The sequence below is a fragment of the Acipenser ruthenus genome, chromosome 19 (genome assembly GCF_902713425.1).
Source record: "Acipenser ruthenus chromosome 19, fAciRut3.2 maternal haplotype, whole genome shotgun sequence".
NCBI classification, from domain to species: domain Eukaryota; kingdom Metazoa; phylum Chordata; class Actinopteri; order Acipenseriformes; family Acipenseridae; genus Acipenser; species Acipenser ruthenus.
In genome coordinates, this window is record NC_081207.1 from 9,945,686 (window position 1) to 9,958,881 (window position 13,196).

At 37.3% G+C, this 13,196-nt stretch overlaps 1 protein-coding gene across 1 annotated transcript in view; it reads left to right on the top strand.

Annotated features, from left to right (window-relative positions):
- The window catches only part of LOC117424517 (ATP-binding cassette sub-family C member 3-like), a 120,001-nt gene that overhangs the window by 44,065 nt on the left and 62,740 nt on the right, over positions 1-13,196 (top strand). Inside the window, 2 exon segments of the mRNA XM_034040908.3 lie at positions 4,606-4,782; positions 6,688-6,804. Of these exon segments, the coding sequence (XP_033896799.3) occupies positions 4,606-4,782; positions 6,688-6,804 (294 nt within the window).

A 13,196-nucleotide genomic window follows, 5' to 3' on the forward strand; every position in this document is an offset into this window, starting at 1 on the left:
TGGGGAATGGGGTCCACGAGTCTGTGGTAATTGCAGCTTTTTCTCCCTTTGAAAGCTCTGTATGAACAGCATCAGCACAATTTTCTTTTAAGTTTTTCCAGCCTCGCTGTTATTGTTTTATGGGTTGGCACAGTATTGGGATAATCTTACATTGATTTAAAAACTGCTGCATTCACGATTCACACGCACCGTCCTCATAGGGGATAACGTGATCACGCCCTGTTCGGCCAAATCTATAGCAAATGTTGTTATGGATGTTTGCTTTTTATTGCCATCAGTAACTCCATCCACAATAATTCTGTTTTCATGTCAAACTGCAGCATTGAACTTGTGTTTTTGTGGTACAGCAATTTTGTTTGGCATAATTATTTACACACCACGGTTTTCTCATTCGGTTCCTCAAAATACTTCCAAACATGGCTTCCTTTGTTTAGAGATGCCATTTTAAATATAGAACATACTCAGAAAAAAACACTTGTCATTAACGTTATTTAACCCCGCCATGGAATTGATACCATACCACACCTACTACAGTCATAAACACACACACACACAGTGCACCAATGAAGCGCCAGATCGACCAAGAATAAAACATGCCCCAGTGTCAATCTTTCTGTTGCACCAATTAGAAAAGCTGCTTGGAGGCAATTGCCAAACCCCTTCCTTTTTATACCCGCTCTTACTGTGGCACTAGAGCAGTCTCATACATGACATACTACTGATGATAAATTACTAAAATTAATGCATAATAAAATACGCATTTGGTGACTTTATTATGCATCCCTGTGCGGGGAACTTGTATGGATCTGCAAATATGCTACTGCATCTGCTAATAGAAACCCTTTCAGCTTGCTATTATATATGTTGATATTATGGAAACTAGGAGTGCACTGATTTTAAGATTTTCTTGTCCGATATGGATAGTCGATTACCCATCCAATATCGTCCAATACTGATTCCGATAATAATAATGCATAGATAGAGTCGTGCATGCATTCTAATTTACACTACCGAAATAAGGCATATATTTAAACCATTATTTTATAATTACAGGCGACAAAAATTATACAATACAACTTACTTTTAAATAGCGCTTTTCATGTGGTCTATGTTTGGCAATGTTCCTCAATGATAAAATGAGAGCTTTATAACTGAGCCAGTGTGGGTATCCAAACAGAGTTCTGGATCCATAGTGATTCCCACATTGTTCACAGTATCAGATGGAGTCAAAAGATTCCCATCAAAGGAGATTTAAAAAGTCTCGGATATATACTTTCTGCTGGGCAGCTTGAAATCCAGTGAGACGCTGAAATCCAGTGTCTTCTACAATCGAAAACGACTGATCATCCAGAGCTATACAGTCAAACCTGTATTAAGAGACCACTCAAGGGTCAGTCTAATAGTGGCCTCTTAACACAGGTGGTCTCTTAAAAGAGGGCCCAAAACTTATGAATTTTTTACTTGTCTCTGACATGCTTTCCTGTAATTATGTATGTGTTACATACACTGTAAAAGCCAGCAGATGTAATATGAACAAAAGGAAGAATGTAATTTAATAACATTCATTTAGATAATGCACTTACAAAACAAATTATTTTGTGAAAGTAATGAATGCTTGCCTGTCTCAGGTCACACAAAATGTTGTAAGTCCTTGGCAAATTTCAATGCCTGTGTCTGCTTTCAGGTATGTGTTGATTCATTGCATCCTGAAACTTACAGCAGCATAAGCATAAGATATTTTTCGATTATCACGCACATTGTTTTCATACTCCTTATAAGTATGGCTTGAATTGTGTTTATTTTTATTTTAACAGTTTGCATTTAAGTCTTAAGCCACTACATCCTAATTATGAGAACATTCTGTTAAATTAGCGGGAAAGAACAACATAACACGAAACTGACACATTGGAAGCTACCTAGTTCCCAGGCAAGTGCTGTCCTGTTCTTGGGTTCAGAGATTTTGAAGCAGTTCCAAACAGCTCTCTTTCAAGACATGTATTTGCTGCACATGTGTTGCATGTGACTGCAAGGAAAATTCCTGTCTCAGTATTCTTGCGTCATAGTACACGCGCCGAACTAAACATTGCATTTAATGCGGTGAGAAATTGTTTTAGCATAATCGGCTAAAACAACAAAATCAGCCAATAGCTGATTGTGTCATTTTGCCTTATATCGGTGCCAATTCCGATATGCTACCGATTATATGTACACCCCTAATGGAAACTTCTCTGGGAAAATCTCACAGCACACGTGACCTGTTGTGTTTTGGTGGTGGTTGGCAGGGATGGGATTAATTCCTGTCCCTGCCAAAAACATGTGAGAATGCGGCTGCTCCTTAATAGAATAATTGGTGCTAATTGGGAGCAGCCACATCCTATAGATGGAGCACCCAGGGCTCCATTAGGGAGAGTGGGTTTGGTGAGTTTGTGTTGCAAAGAGCTGTTCAGTGAAGGCGAATGCCCAGCCTGACAGCATATTTGTGTATTTTGTTTAAACCTTTTGTTTTGGCCCTTGTGCTTTTTGATTTCTATTATTTTTGTTTTTTAAAGTGCCCGTTAGTGCTTAAACTGCAGCTTCTGTGCCTCTATGAGTCTCTTTCTTGCCACTATCCTGTCACACTGCCATATTGAGGCCATGTGACTTTTTAAATTTTTTTATTTCATGTTATGAAACTATTTGGTCGGATATGACATTTCCTTTTAAATGTGCAAGCCATCAAATTTTGCCCCAAACCAATGCTGTTGACTGCTGAAGGTGCGGTTTTCTCAGAGAACGACTCTTCAGTGCACTTCTGATCATATGACTGTTAGATGTACGCTGTGATCTTGCTTTACAGAAAGGAAGCACAGGGCATGAAGTTAAGGTCATGAAGGGCAAGGTAACGTTGCCCTCGTTGGGCCTGAATATTCAGGAGCACCAAGGCAGTTCTAGGGGGCAAAAAGGCAAAAACATAAATCCAGCCCCAGGGCACCAAGACAATTTCATACTCATTCATAAAACAACAAAAAAGAAATACAGATAGCCTATTATGTTGATGAAATTTGAATTCCGTGAAAGCACACATTTTACTAGTTAAAAAGCAGAACTATGTAAGGTAGTAAGAATATATTACACAAAAATAAATGAAAACAGAAATCGGTGTACTTCTCAAGATTGTGTTTCGTTCACTATAGTGTTAACTCTCCTACTCGTTTCATAACGCAGGGAGCTGCTACTTGAACCATGTCATAGCTACTTGTTCAGTTTTTTTTTTTGGTTTAAGAATTTTAGCAAAACTAATAATTATCTATGTATTGTGTGTTCATTTTTAAACTTGTGTTTTATGCTTAGAAAACTAAGAGATTTACTTTCTGACTTTTGTGATTCCTGTTTAATATTTGTGTGCTTAATAAAATACTTCTATTGATTAAACATTCTTTGTGTCAAGTATGTGTATGTGTATTCATAGTAAATCCTCGATCTTGTAACACGTCAATTAAATATTTTTATAAGAGAAATAATCAACCCAGATATAACTCTACACTATCAATTATAGAATTGTTCTTACACCTGGTTATGATGGTTTTTAGAAAGTCAAAGCTTCACTGTACTGTATTTCTATTATTTATGTGCAACTTTCTACAGTAGAGACTTTCATTTTTCTTTTTAACTGGACTGAGGAACCTACTCCAGAAATAAGAACGCGAGCAGGAGAGCCAAAGTTAACCCTTGTGCCTTAAAATTTAAACTTGTGGTCTAAAACCCTGTTATTTCTTTGCAGCTTTTATTGTTTTCTGCTTCTCTTTCTAGTTCAGATGTGATAGGTTTACAATACACTGCTGGTTGTGTATTTAATGTGTGTATAACTTGTATAGGACTACAATATTAAAGTTGTTGTACTTTAATGAATCTTACACTGTATGAAATCTGAAAATACATGTTTGATTACCATGAGATCTGGAATCACTTGGCAAAAGAACAGTTTCAGTTTGTTAGCTATGCCTCCCAGTAAACACTTGCACTTTCTAGGTCATTTCTGTCAAGCATCTTACTGGCTTCAAAGCATGCCAGTCATTAGGGGAAGCAGCTGGTTGGTTACTGACAGGAAAGTAGGCCCTGAAGGGGTGGGAACAATTTCACACTCTAGATGCAATGACCATTAAAGTGCAAGCTTACTGCTAACAGTTTTATTTAACCTAGCGTAGTACCAGGTACTGTGCTACCGTGTTATAACGCGACCTGTTAGTGTGAAATTGGTTATAACATGGTAAGGTTGTGACTCCCATTCTCCCCATAATGCAATTTGACTCACAAACATGTGTACCGCAATAATGCCTCTATTTGTTTGGACTCCTGGAAACTATTATAGCAATTAATACCAAATGGCCTCTAAAACATTTGTATACTGTGAATTTAAATGATGGTAAACCATGTGAATAACGATTTCTAGCTTCCCACGCTTTCATATCAGTTTTTCTCGCATCAGCAGTAGTAGACGAGGCTGAACTATCACTGGACCCAAATTTAACAAACAGTGTGGGTGGCATTGGCTGCTGCTGGTTTGCTTATGGATCTGAAAGGTTGGTCACTAAACGCTTTGTTTTTCTGTTCCTTGTTTCTTAATAGAATGACAATTTGACTCTCTACACCGACAGTCCTGATCTAACGCCATGCTTTCAGAACACGGTGTTGGTATGGATCCCCTGCATCTTCCTGTGGGCCGCCTTTCCTTTCTACCTCTTCTATCTCAAGCAAAACAACAAGGGCTACATCGTGATGTCCATTCTCAACAAGGTCAAAACAGTAAGTACAGTATTGTCAAGCACACTACTGAACTAAAGTGTTCATTGTTGTTAAGACATTAGACAAATATTAAACATTTTGAATTTTTGAACGTTTAACTGTCGTCAAAAATATGCAGGCCAAATATAGGGGTTAGCCTCAGTGTTAAGTAGTAAGTGTACTGTGTAGGTCGATGTGAGAGAGTGTGGGGAATTCACTGACACAGGAGACAGAAATGGAGTTGAACACAGCACTGGGGTGCACTGATTTATTTATCCCAGCAGCGGGCACTGTTGCACATCGTAGGAACGATGGTAAAACGTTCTTTTCTTATTCAGTTCCAGTGTACTCGCAGGTGCGGAAATAATAATCAAAACAGAATGCACAAAGAAAAAAGGGAAAATAAAACACTGTTAACAAAAGTACAAGTAAAAGTTGCTGCGTCCTGCAGCTTCCCACGACAGTCGCTATCCGATGTGGCTCTGGTTTCAGCTATGCTTTGTTATTCCCTCACTATACTTTCGGGGTTGCCCATCCTTCCCCAGCTACCTACACATGTCCCACTCGGGTATGTAAAAATTAATACTATGTTATAGCGACTGTTTTCCTCAGCCTTGCTTGCTGTTTCGGTGTCTCGCTCCAGACCCTGACGTTCTTTCTCAAGTTTATTTACTCTGGTTTTCAAACCCAGCTTCACTGTGGTTCTCCTATAAGGGCAAGAAAGAAGGAATAACAAAGCATTATTTGTATAGGTCAGTGTTCTCCATCTACAATGAATTGCTGTACACCAAGGGCCAGGCTGTCAAGGTATTTACTCAAAATCACTGTTAGCTGGTTTGGTTAAAACATTCCCAGTTACAGTTTAAATCAGCGTAATGTGATTAATACTAAAGTCAAAACATTTAGAATCGAAAACTAACACCCCTACACAGAACTCTATATATACACAACCAACTTGTTCAATTTGGATGAATCTATGCATGGACATTTGATATGCTATTCTAAATACTGTGGAGAAGGGTCATGCTGACCTGCTTTTCTATGGTAGTACACCTGTAACTGATGGCTATATCTTGGGAACACTCACCTTGTATGCCTTGTTTAATGGGTAAACCAGGCACTTTTTTAATGGTTCATAGGATGAGGAATAAGCAGAATTTGCACATTGCAGTGGGCTCATAAATATAGTACCTATACTAAAAGCAAGCCAGTATTATACATGAATCATCAGACTTTCTCTGAATACTGATTTGAGACTGGTGGCAAGGTTCAGTCTGGGACATTGCTTAGCTCTGTCCTGTGTTGATTGCTGTTCTCCCCACATTAACCAGTCATTCAAAGCACCATAGGCAACTGTGCTCCACACAGTGCAATGTTAATGTTCCTGTGCCAACTGAATAGACTGTGGTATGTAAATGGATGTCAAAGGGCTTTTATATTTAGAATAATTTGAATATGCTGGCTGTGTCTACTCTTTTTAAGCAAATGCATTATCAAAAAATAGATACCTTCTAGAAAAAAAGAATAAGCATTATCTCAGAACAAATGTATGTACTCTATTTATTCAAATTTAAGTCACACCCCCAAATTTGACCCTGAATGCAAGTCGTATTTAACTCTTAATGAAAAAAAAAACACTGTAATTAACGGTTAAATTACCTTTTAATTTCTAGGTGCCAGCATGGAACACTATTATTGTACATTAAAGCATTGGAGCAAGTTACCAGATGTTTTACAAATAGGAAAAGAAACTATAATAATACTGTAATAATAAACCTGTAAGACATCTAGATTTAGTTCAACTGAAATTCCATCTCCAGCATATAGAAAGTGCTAGGTCATATATTGCAGGATTTTATACCTGTTGTTAAAGGTCAATGAAAGAAAGTGGAATCATTTCACATGTGTGTGTGTTGTTCCTTGCAGTTTTTTGGTGTTCTTCTCTGGCTGATCTGCTGGCTAGACCTCTTCTACGAACTCGGCAACAGCAGAGTTCAGCATCCTGTTAACATCGTCACGCCACTCATTCTTGGAATCACCATGGTTAGTACCTACTGTTAAACCCTTCATTTCAACATCTACATTTACAACAGTGTGACCAAGTTTAGATTGCACTTGCATTCCACCTCTGCAGTGTCTTCTGAGTCAACGCATGCTTTTGACATGAATGCTTGTGAGGCAATAAGGGACACATGTGGTTGAATAATAACAGGATACAAACCGTTGCAGGGGTGGGGACAGTTTCACCCTCCAGTAGACCAAGGAAGTGCAACACTATCTGAAAACATTGCTTGCAAAAAATGTATTTAGCTTAGTGCAGTACCAGAGATCATGTTTTAAAATAAAAATATATGTTTTCTATAACGTGTTTATGTATAATGAATTGCACTGCGCAACAGGTAACATTTTATTGAATTCGTTTATAGCTAAAATCCCTTTCAGTTAGGATGTGTATAAGAATATAAGAAAAGTTTGAGAATGAGAAGAGGCCATTTAGCCAGTCAAGGCTTGTCTTAATCCACCATGTCCCCCTAATTGCAGTATCTAATTTAATAGGACAGAATCTAGATGTTTTTTTAAATGTTTCCATTATTTAAGACCTGGTAGACTATTCCATGCATTTATAACTCTGGCAAAAAAGTGCCTGCCTTCCAGTCTAAACTTCTATTCATGCCCTCTCGTTCTGCTGTGCTGAATTTAAATTGAAGTAGCGACGGGTTAACTGTATCTGTTCCATTTAGTATTTTATAAACTTTAGTCAAGTCCATTATTTCTCTTCTTTTTCTATGCTGAAGATATTCAATTCTATTAACCTCGTAGCTCATATCATTAAGTATTGGGATCAGCCTAGTGCAGTGGTCCTCAAAGTGGTGCCCGCGAAGCCAGGCCATCTTGCCCACGGCAGCTGTTCTTAAATTATGGGTCGTGAACACATTTTTGGCGGGTCGTGGGGTGGGAAAATAAATAAAGCTTTAAACAAGTTTTCCAAAAAAAGTGTTACAGCAGTCTGTTGACAGTGCTGCTCGCTTATGCTGTGCTTGTACGTACTCGACATATTTTTTTTTCCTGAAGGGCCTCTGCGATAGGATCAACCAGTTGAATATCTGCATTTTCTCTGCAGTAGCCCAATCATAAGTTAGCTGGGTGGGACATAAACTGTGTCTGTTTCAGTTGCAGGTACTGACAGTAAGTTTAACCAATAGGAGAGTCAAATATCTGCAAAAGTTTTACGCAGCTGTCCAATCATAAGCAAGCAGAGGCCGTTCCCGGTATTCTGAAGGCAAGTGAGTAGCCAATGGGACAGCTGTCCAATCATTCGTGAGCAGAGGCGGGGTGTTAATATGACGGACAAGCACTGAATTTCGCCGACTGTTATTGAGAAAATTAATACATTTCAGTATTTAGAATTAAATTCTCTCTCTATATATTTTAATTTCACCAGACAAGGGAAACACTGTAGTAGATTTAGCTACGAATCCACTTTCTCTGAATAATTGTACTTGTCAAGTTTGCCAAATTGAAAAAAAGCAAGACGCTATCTATACTCTTATTTTAGTTTATTCATGGTGATCTGTGTAAACATGCTATTTAAAAGTATTTGCATTGCGTATTTTATATAAATTTAAAGAATAAGCTCAATAATAATTACTGCCTGAGACTTGGCCTTATCAGAGTGAGCCCAGAATAACTCCTACTAAAACGCTTTATATATATATATATATATATATATATATATATATACAGTACTGTGCAAAAGTTTTAGGCAGATGTGAAAAAATGCTGTAAAGTAAGAATGCTTTCAAAAATAGACTTGTTAATAGATTATATTTATCAATTAACTAAATGCAAAGTGAGTGAACAGAAGAAAAATCTACATCAAATCAATATTTGGTGTGACCACCCTTTGCCTTCAAAACAGCATCAATTCTTCTAGGTACACTTGCACAAAGTCAGGGATTTTGTAGGCATATAGTCAGGTGTATGATTAAACAATTATACCAAACAGGTGCTAATGATCATCAATTCAATATGTAGGTTGAAACACAATCATTAACTGAAACAGAAACAGCTGTGTAGGAGGAATAAAAGTGGGTGAGGAACAGCCAAACTCAGCTAACAAGGTGAGGTTGCTGAAGACAGTTTATTGTCAAAAGTCATACACCATGGCAAGACTGAGCACAGCAACAAGACACAAGGTAGTTATACTGCATCAGCAAGGTCTCTCCCAGGCAGAAATTTCAAGGCAGACAGGGGTTTCCAGATGTGCTGTCCAAGCTCTTTTGAAGAAGCACAAAGAAACGGGCAACGTTGAGGACCGTAGACGCAGTGGTCGGCCAAGGAAACTTACTGCAGCAGATGAAAGACACATCATGCTTAGTTCCCTTCGCAATCGGATGATGTCCAGCAGAGCCATCAGCTCAGAATTGGCAGAAAACAGTGGGACTCTGGTACACCCATCTACTGTCCGGAGAAGTCTGGTCAGAAGTGGCCTTCATGGAAGACTTGCGGCCAAAAAGCCATACCTCCGACGTGGAAACAAGGCCAAGCGACTCAACTATGCACAAAAAAACACAGGAACTGGGGTGCAGAAAAATGGCAGCAGGTGCTCTGGACTGATGAGTCAAAATTTGAAATATTTGGCTGTAGCAGAAGGCAGTTTGTTCGCCGAAGGGCTGGAGAGCGGTACACGAATGAGTGTCTGCAGGCAACAGTGAAGCGTGGTGGAGGTTCCTTGCAAGTTTGGGGCTGCATTTCTGCAAATGGAGTTGGGGATTTGGTCAGAATTAATGGTCTCCTCAGTGCTGAGAAGTACAGGCAGATATTTATCCATCATGCAATACCATCAGGGAGGCATCTGATTGGCCCCAAATTTATTCTGCAGCATGACAACGACCCCAAACATACAGCGAAAGTCATTAAGAACTATCTTCAGCGTAAAGAAGAACAAGGAGTCCTGGAAGTGATGGTATGGCCCCCACAGAGCCCTGATCTCAACATCATCGAGTCTATCTGGGATTACATGAAGAGAGAGAAGCAACTGAGGCTGCCTAAATCCACAGAAGAACTGTGGTTAGTTCTCCAAGATGTTTGGGCCAACCTACCTGCCGGTTTCCTTCAAAAACTGTGTGCAAGTGTACCTAGAAGAATTGATGCTGTTTTGAAGGCAAAGGGTGGTCACACCAAATATTGATTTGATGTAGATTTTTCTTCTGTTCACTCACTTTGCATTTTGTTAATTGATAAATATAAACTATTAACATGTCTATTTTTGAAAGCATTCTTACTTTACAGCATTTTTTCACACCTGCCTAAAACTTTTGCACAGTACTGTATATATATATATATATATATATATATATATATATATATATATATATATATATATATATATATATATATATATAAATATATATATATATATATATATATATATGTATATATATAAAACGTTATAGGCAGACAGGCAGTGTTTAAGATAAGAACCTATGCAATAGTCAGCGTGCCCACAAACAACCAAGTAAGATCAATTTATGCCTGTGCCCAAATTACTTTGTAGACCACTGGCCTAGTGCAATAATGTATTTTTCTTTAGTGAGGTGACCAAAACTGGACACAGTATTCTAGGTGTGCATTCTACCTAGAGCATTGTATAATCTTAACAAACTTAGGAAGACTTGTAGTCAACACTTTTTGCAATATTACCAAACATTCTAGTCTAACATCCTGTACTAATTAGGAGAGATAACAACCTCCTGAAGGATATTTATTATTATTATTATTATTATTATTATTATTATTATTATTATTATTATTATTATTATTATTATTATTAAGAGTTTCTTTCCATCTTTTAAACAGCCTTATTTTGAAATGCTGGTGTGAATGCGCCAAGAACAGTTTCGTAAGGAGTTTTTTTTTTAGAACACCTAATGTTTTGGTTCAATTATACACTTCTACTGTGAACAATATTTTAAAAGCCATTAATGCCGCCATCAGGCTGGAACGAAAATTAAGAGCACGTAGTATTTTAAAATGTTTTTTTTAAAAAAAAAATTCTGCTGTAGGACTGCCTGGTCTAAATCGGTATTGAAATTAACACTGGACTCTTTAAAAATGCACACAGCCAAACCTGTGTTTGTGGACACTTGTACTACACAGCCACCAGCTAACAAATGTCCAATCCCTTTGCTAACCAGTTATACCAGGTTTCACACAATATATAATAACTTTACTATTAAAGTTTGTTTTTGCAAGAGAAGCTTACAACATATCTAGAAGACATTCTTCATTAAAGTAATTGTACCTCACACAAGGGTTGCACACATCTATTCATTTAGATGCCTCACATGTGCAGTTTTGAAAGAAAGCAAACATGTGTTTTTTCATTTTAAAACCTGATATATGTAGGTTAAATACCACTCTGTTTGCAAAGCCCTGCTTTTAGACTATCTTGTAATTCCTGGGTCATTTTACCTGGAGGGTGAAATTGTCTCCACCCTTCACTGGCTTCTTTCCAGTCAATAACCAATCAGCTGTTTCCCTGTTGACTGGCATGCTTTCAGCCAGTAACAGGAACTGGAGCAGCAACTCCATAGAAGTCAAGGCAAGCAAACTGACAACTTTCTTTAACCAAGAGTAGTGTTGTGACTGTTTTAAAATGGACTGTTTATGATGGAATTGTTTTGTTAACTACAATTACTTTTAAGGTTTTTAATGGCTCAGATTTGACTTTGTATTCTATTTTATTCTACATTACAAACATTGGTTTAACATACCAGAATTTAAACATTTCAGGAGTTGAATGAGTGCTCAGTGTATATAAAAAGTACCTGTACATTTTCTTTTCATTGTTAACATCCTGACAACTCTTTACACATAACTTTCAAAGCTCTTTTCAAAATGTCTGCTCTAGTGCACTGATAGTGTAGATTATTGCCCACATTATCATAGCAATTGTTATGTTTTTTTTATTTTTTTAATCACTCTTCCTGCAGTGATTTAGAGCAGTGGTTCCCAACCCTGGTCTTGGGGACCCACTGTGTCTGCTGGTTTTCATTCCAACTGAGCTCTCAATTACTTAACTAGACTGTTAATTGAACTGATACTTTGCTTAATTAGACCTTTGTAATTGTTTTCAGCTCTTAAACATTTTATAAGTAACTTGAACTCTGCAACTGTCAGTATTTGAATGCACCACTATTTAGATCATTAAAACGTTCTTTAGCACCAGAGAGTATCTTTATTATTATTATTATTATTATTATTATTATTATTATTATTATTATTATTATTATTATTATTTAATTCTTAGCAGACACCCTTATCCAGGGCGACTTACCACTACTCCACACTGCTGTCCATGAATAAATGCATATTTGGCACATTTTCCCATATATCTTGAGAACTGCTTATCCAATTGTGTAATTCTGAGTATCAGAATCTGGTGATATACGGAGACCCTTGTCTGTCTGTCTGTCTGTCTGTCTGTCTGTCTGTCTGTCTGTCTGTCTGTCTGTCTGTCTGTATGTATGTATGTATGTACATTATGTCACACTTAAATTTTAATATCCATATTGTCTTGGTGGTCTGCTTTTTCATGATACTGATGGCACTGTTTCTTGTATTTACTGTCATGGCATTGGTTATGATAAAATAGATGCAGAAATGTTATACATAAACTTACAGACAGACTTTCAGAGCTCCAGCACAACATGTCTAAGAATAAAGACCTGTTAATTTAATAAACTAAAATTAACTTTGAATAGAAGTGCTAATATGCTACTTGCTCACTTTTGCTTTTATTATGAAAATACAAAACTGCGTTTTGAGATTACATTGTAATAAAAGTCCTACAGAGTAACCTTTTATTAATTGCTGTAAAAAGCAATCTGTTTTGCTATTTGGCTACACAGTGTTTTATATAAAGATGAAAAGGTTGAACGTTCAAAAGGAAGCACATTTCAAAATAACAACAAAATAGTGAAACCTGCAGTATATAGCTAACACAATAGTGTATCCCTTATTCTCGCGACTGATTAATTTATACAGTGCTCCCCCTTTATAACGCTGTAGTCAGGAGCCAGTTAAGAGACCGTGCTGTTTGTATTACGCCTTATAACGAGAACACTAGTGTTAGTGTAATGGTAATTATCGGGCAAATGGGAGCCTTATAAAGGAGGAGCACTGTACCACAGGAAGATTGATTTGTGTTATGATTAAGTGTTAAATTGATTGTAGATAACAAAATAATTCCCAAAATGTTTAATGCCATTCACATCTGTTCACTAATTAGGTCTCAAATGTGTAGATTTTAAAATAATCTATGATTTAGCAAACATGTATTTACCGGATTCTGACCAGCCAACGCCTCGGTTTGAACGATCACCCAGCACTGTTTTGTCATTTCAAATATTTTCACAAAACAAACATTAAAC